The sequence below is a fragment of the Cucurbita moschata genome, unplaced genomic scaffold, assembly GCF_002738365.1.
Source record: "Cucurbita moschata cultivar Rifu unplaced genomic scaffold, Cmos_1.0 Cmo_Scf00005, whole genome shotgun sequence".
In the NCBI taxonomy this organism is placed as follows: domain Eukaryota; kingdom Viridiplantae; phylum Streptophyta; class Magnoliopsida; order Cucurbitales; family Cucurbitaceae; genus Cucurbita; species Cucurbita moschata.
In genome coordinates, this window is record NW_019268521.1 from 4,808,543 (window position 1) to 4,821,815 (window position 13,273).

The 13,273-nt window shown below is 38.2% G+C and overlaps 3 protein-coding genes across 5 annotated transcripts; 2 read left to right on the plus strand and 1 right to left on the minus strand.

Moving 5' to 3' along the window:
- Positions 1-818: 818 nt before the first annotated feature.
- LOC111442652 (polyadenylate-binding protein-interacting protein 5-like) lies at positions 819-2,873 on the plus strand. The gene is made up of 3 exons (XM_023080109.1): positions 819-971; positions 1,671-2,120; positions 2,318-2,873. The coding sequence occupies exons 1-3, from the start codon at positions 969-971 to the stop codon at positions 2,471-2,473; spliced, it is 609 nt and encodes a 202-aa protein (XP_022935877.1). The 5' UTR covers positions 819-968; the 3' UTR covers positions 2,474-2,873.
- Positions 2,874-3,317: 444 nt separating this feature from the next.
- Positions 3,318-6,229, plus strand: LOC111442651 (dnaJ homolog subfamily B member 4-like). Its single transcript, XM_023080108.1, has 3 exons — positions 3,318-3,896; positions 4,355-4,761; positions 5,536-6,229. The coding sequence occupies exons 1-3, from the start codon at positions 3,732-3,734 to the stop codon at positions 5,972-5,974; spliced, it is 1,011 nt and encodes a 336-aa protein (XP_022935876.1). The 5' UTR covers positions 3,318-3,731; the 3' UTR covers positions 5,975-6,229.
- Positions 6,230-12,367, minus strand: LOC111442649 (death-inducer obliterator 1-like). 3 transcript variants are annotated; one of them, XM_023080107.1, is made up of 6 exons: positions 12,136-12,367; positions 8,863-11,198; positions 8,328-8,448; positions 7,638-7,697; positions 6,909-7,545; positions 6,230-6,878 (listed from the first exon to the last, which is right to left on the minus strand). In XM_023080107.1, exons 2-6 carry the CDS (start codon positions 11,046-11,048, stop codon positions 6,502-6,504), a joined length of 3,381 nt encoding a protein of 1,126 aa, XP_022935875.1. In that variant the 5' UTR covers positions 11,049-11,198; positions 12,136-12,367; the 3' UTR covers positions 6,230-6,501. The 3 variants fall into 3 exon arrangements, with proteins under 3 accessions (XP_022935875.1, XP_022935874.1, XP_022935873.1); XM_023080106.1 differs by having other exon boundaries at positions 6,230-7,545; positions 12,140-12,367; XM_023080105.1 differs by having other exon boundaries at positions 6,230-7,545.
- Between the last annotated feature and the right edge of the window lie 906 nt (positions 12,368-13,273).

Below are 13,273 nucleotides of genomic sequence, written 5' to 3' on the forward strand. Positions count from 1 at the left end.
TCAACCTATAGTTCGAAAGGGTTCTTAAAAGTGTGACGATACGATTCAATAGAAGCCCATAGTATTGACTTTTACTGGTATGGAATGAACTTATAAGAATGTATATAACCTAGCCCTATGAACTTACAAGAATGTATATAACCTAGCCCTATTTGGGTAAGTGAACTTTATAACCTAGTCCTATGAACTTACAAGAATGTATATGACCTAGCCCTATTCTGGTCCGTGAGCTTTCTAGCCCTATTTTGGTCCCTATTCTGGTCAGTGAACTTTCTAGCCCTGTTCTGGTCAGTGAACTTTCTAGCCCTGTTCTGGTCAGTGAACTTATGAACTTACAATAATGTATATAATTCTAGCCCTATTCTAGTTAGTGAACTTAATGAACTTACAATAATGTATATAACCTAGCCCTATTCTGGTCAGTGAACTTAATGAACTTACAATAATGTACATAACCTAGCCCTAGTCTAGTTGGTGTAGCACAATGAAGTTACAAGTCCCTATTCTAGTCTTAGCACAGTATGGAATGAACTTATAATCATGAAATCGACTAATTCAACATTAATTCAACAATTAACAGATGATAGATACTAATTGTAGAGACGATTAATGTCAAAATAAAAGTGAATGAAAATTATTTATTATTATTATTATTATTATTTTAGTTCAAAGGGATTGATATTTTGTTTAAAATAATTTAAAACTAAATCTTACTATTTTTTTTTTATTTTTTTTTAACTGCGCTATCCCAACCGGGAGCATCTAATCCGTGTATCCAAACGGAATCCTCTAATCGTCAAAACTTAAGTAGGAAGTCTAAGACTGAGCACAACTCAAATCTTACTTCTCCATCTCAATTCCAACTTACCGATCAGTGCCTATTTCTCTGTTGATTCGGTAAGCGATTAGGGTTTCTTAAATTCTTACGGTGTTGAAATTCGACCTGCGAGATCGAGATTTTGTCTCCGATGGTGAGTTTCTTGTTTGGAAGTCCGATCGTCGTGTTAGGTGTTGAATTCTTTTCGTGTAATTTTGGACTGATAAGTGAAATAGAGGAAGTCTCGTGGCGTTGAAACTGGTGTTGTTATATATGCTCTGTTATCCAATTGATTTGCTGTGGTTCGATATTATCAGTCGAAGAAATGTTAGGTTTAGAAGTAATGGCCGGTTATTCTAATGTATGTGGTTATCAATATTTTCTTTCTGCAATTGTGAAGTGATGAAATCATTCTTAGTAAATCTTAGCTTTGGATACGTAGACTTTCTTCTTTAAATCTTCGTTTTTAAGTGGTTTGCTGTATAGATTTAATTGTTCTCATGTTTCCATGGTCTGATCTTTGCTTTTCTTGGAGTTCGTTTGAACGCATAGATGTATTAATATTTTCTTTCTGATCATCCGAATTATGCGTCCAATTGCTAAAAAATTTCATTGCTGTGAAATTGTTAGCGTACAATGTGTTGAATTGTCTTGAGTTTTCTTGATCTGAGTGTTCATTGCTCCTTGGAATTATTTATACGAAATGCTTGCAGAACTTGAAGGCTATGCCGACTTGATGTTGCATTTCATACCAAGTGCTATGAGTTTTGAACTTCTTCATTCTTCCCTCGCATTCAATCATTTCTTTGAATCATTTCTGCATCTGTTAGCATTTCATACAATTGTTTTACAGGAAGGACAGGACGAGATAGCGATAATTTCTGCATCTGGTGCAATGAAGCCGCACGGATCATCTTTGAACCCGTATGCAACATCCTACATTCCAATCTCCAAGAGAGAGGCTAACAAAGCTTTTATAGCAGAAAGCTCTTCCAGGGAAAATATTGGGGCTAACCTTCCGGGAAATTCTGAACAGAAAATGTGTGGTTTAAATTTGCGCAATGGTAAAAAGGCACCTGATGATGCAGTTGCTTCTGCTGTGAAGAATCACCCTTTTCATGGATCATTGTCAAAAGACAATAGTGAATTCGCTGAAATGGAGACGTTTCATACAGAAGTTAATATGGAACTGGAATTGCTTCAAATCTGTTTCCCTGGACTATCTGAACAGTCCCTTACTGATGTCTATTTTGCAAATAACGCTGACTTGGATGCTGCTATGGACATGCTGAACCAACTTGAGGTTTTCTCTGTCTGCCCTTTTTATCTTAGACTGCTGTTTCACTCGACTGTTGTTACCGTACAAACTTGGTTGACGAACATTGTTTATGCTTGTGATTTGCATTATTAGTATCACGTATGATGTATGATGATCTTATGCATGTTGTGAATGGTATCTATGTTTAACTAACTCTTTTGTTGGTTTAATTTGATATTTAGAACAAACATCCATCTGATTTTGAATACGACCCTGAAAGTCTCCCGGACTCTTTGGACATCGGTGATATCTCGGAATCCGGGTTTGCAGCTGCTGATCAACTTTCTTCCAGAATGAAGAATGTAGCCAGTGGCGCAAGTACTTCAACCAGATTCTAGGAGTGCCTGTTAGTTTTGAGAAGTGGTTTTCTGTTTCCTTTCCTGGTTTTCCTTAGATTACTTTAGGATAAGGCATCCTCTCTGGTTATAGGATTGTATAGTGTTCCGAGTTCCGAGTTCCTTGTACTTACATGAACTCGTTTGCAACGTCGTCGGTGTCTTCGGTTTGACCGATCAAAAAGATCGAAATAGGGCAAGCTTTGCTTATTGATATTCCCTTCTTCACCTCTTTTGTGTTGTAGGGTGGTGCCTACAACTTCTTATCTCGACTATTTTCATTCACAGATGTAGATATTGTTCTCTTCTGGACTTCTCCTCGAAGTTTTAAAAGAAGTTTCCATACCTTTGTAAGAAATTATCACACTCTTGTAAGGAATGTTCAACAACGAGTGATCTCACAGTCTATCTTCCTTAGGAGCCTAGTGTCATCACTGGCATATTGCCCGAACTTGCTTTGATATCATTTGTTATTATTTGTAACAGCTCAAGCCTACTGCAAGCAGATATTCTCTTCTTTGGAGAATAAGACATTTTTAAATTTTAAGAATCTATCGAAGGAATTATATCAAACATTTCACTTAAACATTTCACTTATGTATAAGACTTTTAAGGTTAAACTTAACTAAGAGAAGAACGGAGTCAAGAGCGGAGTGAAACTTAAAAACTTAAAACTAAACTACAAATGATATCAAAAACTTAAAATATACTGTTATATATTAACTTTTACGACAATTAATTGGAAAGTTGAGAAGCAAGTTGAGGAAGCGTAACCCTAACCCTATTATGGAAGGGGGATAAAATAATTAAGAAAAGGAAAAAAAAAAAAAAAAAAAATCTAAACGAGAATTTGAAATTCACCGCGAGTTTCGGTTATAAAATCCCAACACTCAGCAAACGCGGTATCCATATAGATCTCCACCTACGTGCATCACAACGATATCGACCCATCAGTTCTTTCTCCATTGTGTACGAATTCTGGATCGTATACATTTTTTTTTTTCTTTTCTTTTTCATAATTCGAAGTTTCTCAGTCCAATTTCATTGAAAAAAACATCGGATCCAGAATCTTGACTTCGTGTTTCCGATCCGCAGAGAAGGATCGATCAAAAAAATTGTCTGTGTTTTGCAATTTCAAGATTTGGCGTATGGTTTATGAGCCAAGAGAGGGTCGGGTACGAGTTGAAGATCATTTAGAAGATCTGGGTATTTCTAGGGATTTTAAGCGATTGGATCTGATTTTTGTTGGAATCGATCGAGAATGGGAGTAGATTATTACAACATATTGAAGGTGAACAGGAACGCCAATGACGACGATCTCAAGAAGGCGTATAGAAGGCTGGCCATGAAATGGCACCCTGATAAAAACCCAAACAGCAAGAAAGAAGCCGAAACCAAGTTCAAGCAGATCTCCGAGGCCTATGAGGCAAGATTTTGCATCTCTTGTTTAATAAATCCCTAAAATGGTTTAATCTTCTTCTTCTTTAGTTTATATTATTCTTTAGGAAAATTTTGTTTTCTTATCATTTGGGCCGTGAGAATGGGAATGTATTAGGGCTTACGTTCATTTTCTTGCTGAAAGAATCTATAGAACTTAGCTTAGATGGCCAACAAACATGGTTGGAAATTTGTGAGGATGAACTTTTTAATGATTTTCTTAAGGTTGGTTTTGTTTTAGGCGGATTAGAGTTGTCTCTTTTCCATTTTCGAACTCTCCAACGCTCCAAATCAGAATTTATGATGCTTTGTGGTTCTGTGTTATTCTGTCTTGAGATTGAAACCAGACTTTTGCCAGATGATTATTTATTTCTGATTCACTTTTTGCCAATGACTAGAAACGAATGTCCAAACTGTTTGTATAATCAGATAAGTTTTATAAAACAGGTGTTGAGTGACCCCCAGAAGAAGGCTATTTATGATCAATATGGTGAAGAAGGGTTGAAAGATATACCACCACCAAGCAGTGGAAGCTTCCCATTTGGAAATGGTAGCGGTGGCGGGTCGAGTGGGTTTAATCCGAGGAATGCAGAGGACATTTTTGCAGAATTTTTTGGGAGCAGCCCTTTTGGGTTTGGTTCATCAGGACCAGGGAAGTCCATGAGGTACCAATCAGAGGGAGGAGTTTTTGGGGGATTTGGTGGAAGTGAAAACCTCTTCGGAACATTTAGTGAAAATGTTACACCAAAGAAACCTCCACCGGTTGAGAGCAAATTGCCCTGCACTCTTGAGGAGCTGTACTCTGGATCAACAAGGAAAATGAAGATTTCAAGAACCGTAGTTGATGCAAACGGGTATGCAATTTTCTTCCCATTTTACCTTATTGCTTTTTATGTGATGTCCCACGTCCATCAGAGTGTGGAGACCTATTCCTAGCAAACGCGTTTTAAAAACCTTGTGAGAAAGCTCGAAAGGAAAGTCCCAAAGAGGACAATATTCTCTAGCGGTGGGCTTGGTCTCTTATAAAGGTATCAGAGCCGGACGTGGGCGATGTGGCCCTAAGGGGTGGATTGTGAAATCCCACACCGATTGGAGAGAGAAACAACATTGATTAAAGAGGGGAACGAGTGTCAGTGAAGATGCTGGACCTTGAAGGGGGTGGATTGTGAGATCCCACCTCGATTGGAGATTAGAGAAGAGGAAGTGGACCTTGAAGGGGGTGGATTGTGAGATCCCACCTCGATTGGAGATTAGAGAAGAGGAAGAAGCATTCTTTGTAGGAGTGTGGAAACTTTTCTCTAGCAAACGCATTTTAAAGAACTTCCTATTACGAAAACAATCGTACCATTTTCTGTTGTTTGGAAGGATGTGATTTTTAACAGTAATTGTAGAGGATGAAAATGTTGGTTTATTTTCCAAAACATTGTTTCCCTTGTGAGGTTTTCAGATGTAGTCATAGTAGTTACAGATTTACACTTTTGGGGTAAAAAGGAGAAGGTTTAAATTGTCAGCATGACTTCTTATAGAATTCTGGAACTGGAGTCTCAATTTTCTGATATCTTTAAATTTTCCATAGCTTGTTCTTCTGTAATGAACTCTGTTCCATCTTGTGTATCAAAATGTTACAGACGACGGGTCCCCGAGACGGAGATATTGACCATCGACGTGAAGCCTGGCTGGAAGAAGGGAACCAAAATCACCTTCCCAGACAAAGGCAATGAACAACCAAACCAGCTGCCTGCAGATCTAGTGTTTGTTATTGATGAGAAGCCCCATGATGTTTTCAAACGAGATGGTAATGATATCATTATGAACCATAAGGTGACACTCGCAGAGGCATTGGGTGGAACCACTGTAAATCTTACCACACTCGATGGTCGTAACCTGTCAATACCCGTAATAGACATCGTTAGCCCGGGCTACGAGCTCGCAATCACCAGAGAGGGGATGCCAATTGTAAGAGAGCCAGGTAATCGGGGCGATTTGAAGATCAAATTCGAGGTAAAGTTCCCAACGAGATTAACCCACGAGCAACGAGCAGGACTCAAACGTGCTTTGGGAGGCTGATGAAGGAAGAGAGCATTGGTGATGTTTAATCAACCAAAGGTGAAAACCAACGGCAAAGGATTGTTGAGACAGTATGCCCTCATAAATTTAGATGTCCACTCTTGTAACTTACCCATATTTGTAAGATGTAACCTTCTGTCATCAATTTCCCTATTGTTCTTTCATTTGTACAAAGAAAAAAACATTTTTCTTTTAAAGATTACAAAAACATTTTGATGCATTTCAAGCAAATACTTCAAATAATATGAATATCCATTGAATAAAAGTACTTCAAAGATCTGTCTTAGACTGTAGTAAATATGTATGAACCCAGAGATTCAGTTTCCATGTGTGTTCTTCCTTCAATAACCTATAAAGGTGGAACTAAAAGGCCTCGGGATCGACCCAAAAGCTTACAGAAAGAGGAGAAGAAGTGAGAAATGCTAAGATTACAACAGAAGTAATAAGACAAAAGCTAAAAAGGGAAAAGGAGACGAAAAGAGAGAAGGAACAAAGAAATTAACTTTACATAAAAACAAAGGAAAAATTCAAAACCCTCTATTATTTGAAGGGTTGGAAGGAGCTGATCGCCCAAAAGCCCCATAAAACTGACCACTACTACTATGACTACCACCTAAATTCCCTGTAGGCTGTATATTGTTGCTGTTGTTGTGGCCTTGCTGAGGACCCCACCACGTCCCTTGTTGACTCACACTTAAGGGCGCTGGGGCCCCTACAGGCTGCAGCAGCTGCTGCTGCTGCTGCTGGTTCACCATGTAGTGAGCCCTCAGCGTCGGCTGATGGAACCCACGCACAGGCAGCTGCTGTGAGGCTGCTGCTTGTGGTTGCCACTCCGGGATGTCGTCGTCGTCATCGTTCCATGGCTGCATAGCTACTGAACTTAAGCTCCTTTCTCCCCAGTTACCAGTGGAGGGGCTCCTTTCTCCCCAGTTACCAGTGGAGGGGCTGTTAGATAGGTTTTGCCCATATTTTTGCACAAGCTCTCGCATTTGCTCGACAGGGCGAGACCCAGATTGGGAAGAAGCTGGGCGGAATGAGGGATGCCTCGGCAGCCCTCGGGTGGTAGTGGGGGTGTTGGTCTGGGAAGAAAACACAGGAGGGTTTGCAGAACCAGAGAAATTAAACTCAGGAAGATCATCATCATCCCGAGCAGTTGAAGGACCGAACCCGGGAGGAACATCGTCATCACCATCTGCATCATCCTCCTCAGGCGGAGGACGAGCACCGGCAGCAGGAAAATAACCATGAGGAATAGTCTGTTTAGGGGAAATATTATTAGCTTTCAAGTTCGATGTCTCCTGCTGTCTTCTAGAACTAAAATGTTGCTTTTTTGAACTGCGTTTGTGGTGTGACGTTGAGTTTGGGGACATAGACGTTAATTGAGTTTTTCTCCATACAACAACGCCTATTAGGCCATTTTCAATTGCATTAAGTGCCTCATTATTTTCCCTTAGAAGGATCCTGCAAATCATATCAAGAATTCTTCCATGTGGGGGGCAAAAGTAAAACTCAACCCCCGAACCAGGCTCCGCTATACCGACTCGCTCATCCGCAACATACGATTCAGCAACCTGCAACATTTTAACATTCAACTATAAAAACTGCAGCAGAATCGCAGAAGCTTTCTGGAAAAGACATTTAAAGGGATAACCAAATCCATTACCTCTCGGAGATTTGCTCGTTCACTTTCGGGACGACCCTCCTTCAAATCCAAATGAAGAACCTGCAAGAAAAATTGAAATCAATAACTCCAACAAAACCCAGAAACGAAGAACAGAACCAACAGCAATAATGTTATTATGATACCCAAAATATGTTATTGCACATACGACCCTCCTAATTCCTCTGTTTTGAAAGCAAATTTAATGAAATAGCGAACAGAAAGTGAAAGATACGTCCGATTGATAACTAAATCGTGTATTGGAATTGCAATGTCTTAATTTTTTCACTCACTAACATTGTTGAACCAATTTTAGTTGATTTTCACATTTATTATGAAAACAAATGCTATACGATGCTTGAACGGTTGACATCGCATAGTTTTTAAAATTTTCATGAAAGATTATCCGAGAGGCAATATGCTTGCGCACAAAAACAATAACAAATTGAGGTAAAACGAATGGAGTTGTTATTTTTGTATACAATCAATCATCCGGGGAAAGAGCAAAAAACCTATTGTTATAACGAGCATGGATGCCAGAAGGTTTAAATGGAAAACACTAAAGAAAATTTTAAAGATTATTATTATTTGATCTTTCATCTTTTGTTGTTTTGGTTCTTTTCTGTCACCGGGGGGAGTGGATTTCAAGTGCATTTCATTTTCCGTACAACAAAAATAATAAACTATAGATACCATAACGGCACGACTCCGAGATAATGGAAGCTCTTGAAGGAACTTCTCAAACGCATCCAATCTGACTCTCCCTTTGATCTCAAGAATGCCAGGCCAATCTTTCGCTGAAGTCCTTTCACCACTGCGCCAAAGCAATGCCATTTTTAAAAAACGCATCAAGAACATCATGAACAGAATTCAACATTCGTGACCAGAAAACCCATGAGATAGCTTTCAGAATTCAGTAGAAATCAACACCAAATAACAAGCCTCCGTCATGGAAACCAACCACAACACACCATATCCTCGTTTACTGAAACAACTATTATCTATCTAACATTCAAAGAAGCAGTACTCCAACTTGGCAAACATTTCACTAAATCAAAAGGAATCCCTAAGATATCAATGGTCAAATGAGAAGGCCCAAAATGCAAAAACATGGAAAGCCTATGGATTCATGCTAATGCTGGGCTGCCAATTGATCAATGTAAGGAGGAGACATGCAATAAATTTCAAGTAACATCATAAAATTCAACAGAAATATATGATTACTTACCTTATGTAGGTACCCACAACTGGAGTCATTGTCGAAATATTATACTGGAGAATGCCATCCCATAGATGTTCCAACTTAAGTGTGCTAGACAGGGATTCAGTCCCAGATTTTGCAGTACTATCACTAGTAGATTTTGCACCGTCATTCCTATCAGATGTTTCAGAACCAGCTTGATTGTCATTAGAATCCACATCAGCTTTACTATGCTTAGATTTCAAATCCACTTGAGCGGCAGAAGATGAGCCAATATCTGCTTTTGTATTAGATTCCTCATTGTTCTTATTTTTGTCTATACTGACATCTGTTGCACCTTTCGTAGAATGAGCTGCAGCCTTCGACCGAGAGCTAGGCTCTGGCTCACCCTTCTCCAAAATAGGCGACAATTTTCCAGCATCTTCAGCTAAAATATCAAAGGGTGGCTCTGTATCAAGGGACTCCATGAACTCATCTAGGGAGACGATTGGAGGCAGTGACTCTGTATCCTTGAGTCCGTCATCAACCATTAGTCCTTGCATCAAATCAGTCCCTTCATTTGATGGAATTGTGAAAGTGTAATTATCCTTGTCAGATGCACCATTTTTCTGACCAGGAATATTCTGTTCGTCCTTAATTGCTTCAGATTCATCAGAAGACCCACCGTCAGTCTCATCCTTATTTCGTTGACTCTGAGAAAATGCAGAAGCCCCAGATGAAACATCTGCAGAGGCATTATCGTACTGTTCAACTTCTACTTGGAACTCACCTTTATGAGTCTTCTTTACCAAACGCCTTATATCAACTTCAGAATCGGGTAAAACTACCATTTGTGCAAGTTCTTCAGCTTTCGCCATTCTCCACTCGGAAAGCTCCTTTGATGCAAGCTCCTCAGCAGTCATCGAGCATAATCTTTCGGGGGTAATTTCCCCACTCATAACCCTTTCCCTCAATTCTGGATTGTTTCTGTCTTTCAGGTTGAACAAAAGGGACCTTCCTTTTTCCTTGTACTTTTTATTAACACCACCAAATAATTTAAATAATTCTTCTTCAATTTTAAGTGCCAAAGCCTCAGGCGTCTGAACTGGTTTTTCTCCCTGGTTTTTATTTGCTACACCAACGTCCATCTTCTGAAGTTCATCAGTTCGCATTTCCTTTTTATCGGTTACCCCTAAATCAGCCTCCAGTACCCAAGAGAGACCATTTTCTTGCAAAAGATCATCTTTAATAAAAAAGTTATCCCCAAAAGAAATGTCTTCATACGACAAAACATTATTCTGTTGAAACACCCGTCCATCATATCTCAACGGCTCTAAATCACTAACATTTACACATAGAGAACTCTTATCTAACATCTTTCCTACATTGTCTTCAAGACCAACAGAATCTAATTTTTCAGAGAACAGTTTCTTGGAGTCATCAGATACATGACCAATAGCTGGACCAGAAAATACAGAATTTTCCTGCTCTGGAACTGCAGACTTTTCAGCCACAGTTAAAGAACTTTTTTCGCCATTAGGTAACTTATCTTGCTGCTGTGTAACCAAGGCTAATGCGGCAGTCAAGGACTCCCTCATCTTTGATCTCACAGATCCTGTCGGCTCACTTTGAATTTTGGAAGTTGGAGCCAATGGAGCAGTCTGGCCTTTGGAAGTAGTGGGACGTTGATGTCGAACTTTAGTTGGATGTGATTCCATTTGCTGTACCTTTCTCTTAATTCCAGCAGGGGAATGCATTGATACAGGAGCTGGGGCATTGTTTGGTATTTGTAAAGGAGGCCTTCTGGCTATTCCAGATGTTTGTTGCAACCATGGACGATGTTCCATGGATGCAACTCGCTTATTGTGCAATGGAAACTGCTGTGAGAGAGGATTAAAAGGCTCAATCGTTGCCTTGCGCTTAGGAAGTGACAGCACCCCTTCGGCAGTTCTCAGCATGCTTCCAGTACCTCCAAATGGATTGCCAGGTAATTGAAATTGTTGCTGTCCAAAATTTCCAGCTTTAACATCAATATGTCCGGTTTGCATGCATGATACCATTCCACTCTGAGCTAGAGATCCACCAGCTATTGATCCCATTAGTTCCATTTGCCTATTAGGTACTAAATATTGATGCAATGAAGAATCATTGGAAGAAACTACAACCCCTCGTTGAGCTTCTGAAAGTGAAGATTCCATTTTGTTTGCTATAGGGTCCAATTGACTACTTTGCATTCCTGGTATTGAATTCTTCAGAAAAAAGATAGTTGACCAGGCTACAGCAGCAGCAGCATCACAAACAATAAATTTGAACTAGTTACGCAAACATCAAATATTGTTGATGCGCTATGCTTTATCACCTTAAGGAAAGAAAACCTCTAGCATCTGCATTTAGAACAAAAATACATCTTTCAGAATCAAAATAATATCAAGAACTGCAGAATTGTATCAGGAATAACGGTACTCCAATAACTTCTATCAGAAACGGGATTGTGGTTTATTGAATCTATAATTCTGCACACTGATAATTTCCAAACCAACAGTTTATCAAACTCCATTTTCCAAAACAAAGTTGGGGCATGCGACTCTGACAATATAGCCTCAAGGCATGACATTAAGGCCATGAGATTGATGATACTGCCTCAGGCACCACTCACGACAACCTCAGAGGCTACTGTTATAAAATAATAAGCATGAGTTTAATGCGGAAGGAGAATGATCAAATCAGCTTGATAGATCCTATAAGAACAAAAGAAATCATATAGATCTTACTACTTTGAAAAGAAGACTGCTACTTCATCCATTAAGATCCCAAATAAACTAAAATTATATGTTGGATCGATAAAACATCACAAAACGTTTATACCACAACAGGGCTTCAGTTTCAGTATATATATAATCCAGGTATGTAATATTTTCTTTTTCTTTTAAAACTATGTAACAAGACCGAGCGAGTTTCCACACAACCGAACGAATACGTGCACGGATATCTAGGGAAGTAATGAACCTTACAGAATAAAAATTTATAGATCAATTCTACCTCACATAAACCCCAAGCCCCTAAAAAAAATTATCCGACACAACCAAATCCCAAAAATTCGATTCCAAAACAAAAATCCACAAAGAAAAAATAAGCAGCAAGAGGACACAAATCCATAAAACTCAAGAACCCCACAATCATCACAACAAAATCAAAACAATCCAGAAACAACCCAGCCAAAAGCATACGAACATCCAAAACCTAAAACCCTAACCGAAAACCTCCCCATAATCCAGATCAAACAAAAAAAAAACTATTCAAAAAAGCAAGAAGCGAACATACATACAAAAATCATCCGATGCAGCACGAACCGCAGAAACCGTAAACGGCGCGACGAACGCAGTAGCAGTGAAAGGTCACCAGATAGAAAGAAAAAAAATCCAGAGAGGAGTGACGATGAAGACGATGAGCTAAGGAGAGTTGAGAGAGGAACGAAAACGGAATCGAGAGAGAGAGATCTGGAAGGGTCGAAACTTTTGAGGGAAGAAAAAGGGAGGGGATTCAAGATACAAACCCTAGGGGATTTCAATTCATTACAGTGAGTGAAAAAATCCAATTTATATGTCCGGTGCATCGTCTTCACCGCCACGTGTCAGCCACATCGAAAGCCGCTATCTTAAAATGGATTCACACGTGTCGCAGATTACGTGTCAGTTTCGGTTCTTGCAAAATTGCCCCCACTATGATAATGACGGGAGAAATTTTTTATTTCACAAAATATAATGATTGGAAATTTGGCCAATTTTTCCAATTAATTTTAACCAACAAAATAAACAAATTTCTAAAAACCCAACAAAATTGCGTAATTTAATGAAATTAAAAATTTAGAGTAAAAATTACGAAAATACTTCTAGATTTCTAGCTATTATAATAAACTATATAAATTTTTCAATAAAACTACTAATATATATATATATATATATATATATATATATATATATAATATTTATTAAATCAATTTAAGCTTCTAAATAAATAAAGTTAGCATAAAATTATGGATCGAAAAAATTTTAAATTTTGATTAGATAATTTATTGTTTATCATAGTTTTTCTTTAATATTATCTCTTTATTGGATTTATTTCAGTATTTTCAAATGACAAAATTTAGTGTATTTTCTATTAATTTATCTATTTAAGTAAATTACTATTCCAACTTTAAGAAACATAAAATACATTTTAAATTACAAGAATATATAATAAGAAGGTTGTAAACAAAATATTTAACTTTTAACTTCATTCTTGGATAGTGCATTTTTTAATTATGTATCTAATATAGATCTTTGATATATGCGAACGCTTACGAATTAATTGATCTATTAAACTTTTAACTTTGTTTGGTAAAACAATAATTTAAAAAATCGAATTAACAACCAGGTTATCGACGACACAAAACATATAATTGAAGAATATGGTTGAACCT

Excerpts from the sequence above, each read along its gene's own strand:
- LOC111442652 (XM_023080109.1), top strand. Across the intron at positions 2,121-2,317 it reads ACATGCTGAACCAACTTGAG|AACAAACATCCATCTGATTT; the intron begins GTTTTCTCTGTC and ends TTTGATATTTAG.
- LOC111442651 (XM_023080108.1), top strand. The coding sequence starts at position 3,732 with ATGGGAGTAGATTATTACAACATATTGAAGGTGAACAGGAACGCCAAT. Across the intron at positions 3,897-4,354 it reads AGATCTCCGAGGCCTATGAG|GTGTTGAGTGACCCCCAGAA; the intron begins GCAAGATTTTGC and ends TTTATAAAACAG. Across the intron at positions 4,762-5,535 it reads ACCGTAGTTGATGCAAACGG|ACGACGGGTCCCCGAGACGG; the intron begins GTATGCAATTTT and ends AAAATGTTACAG.
- LOC111442649 (XM_023080106.1), bottom strand. The coding sequence starts at position 11,048 with ATGCAAAGTAGTCAATTGGACCCTATAGCAAACAAAATGGAATCTTCA. Across the intron at positions 8,449-8,862 it reads GTTGTGGGTACCTACATAAG|TGGTGAAAGGACTTCAGCGA; the intron begins GTAAGTAATCAT and ends GCTTTGGCGCAG. Across the intron at positions 7,546-7,637 it reads AACGAGCAAATCTCCGAGAG|GTTGCTGAATCGTATGTTGC; the intron begins GTAATGGATTTG and ends AAAATGTTGCAG.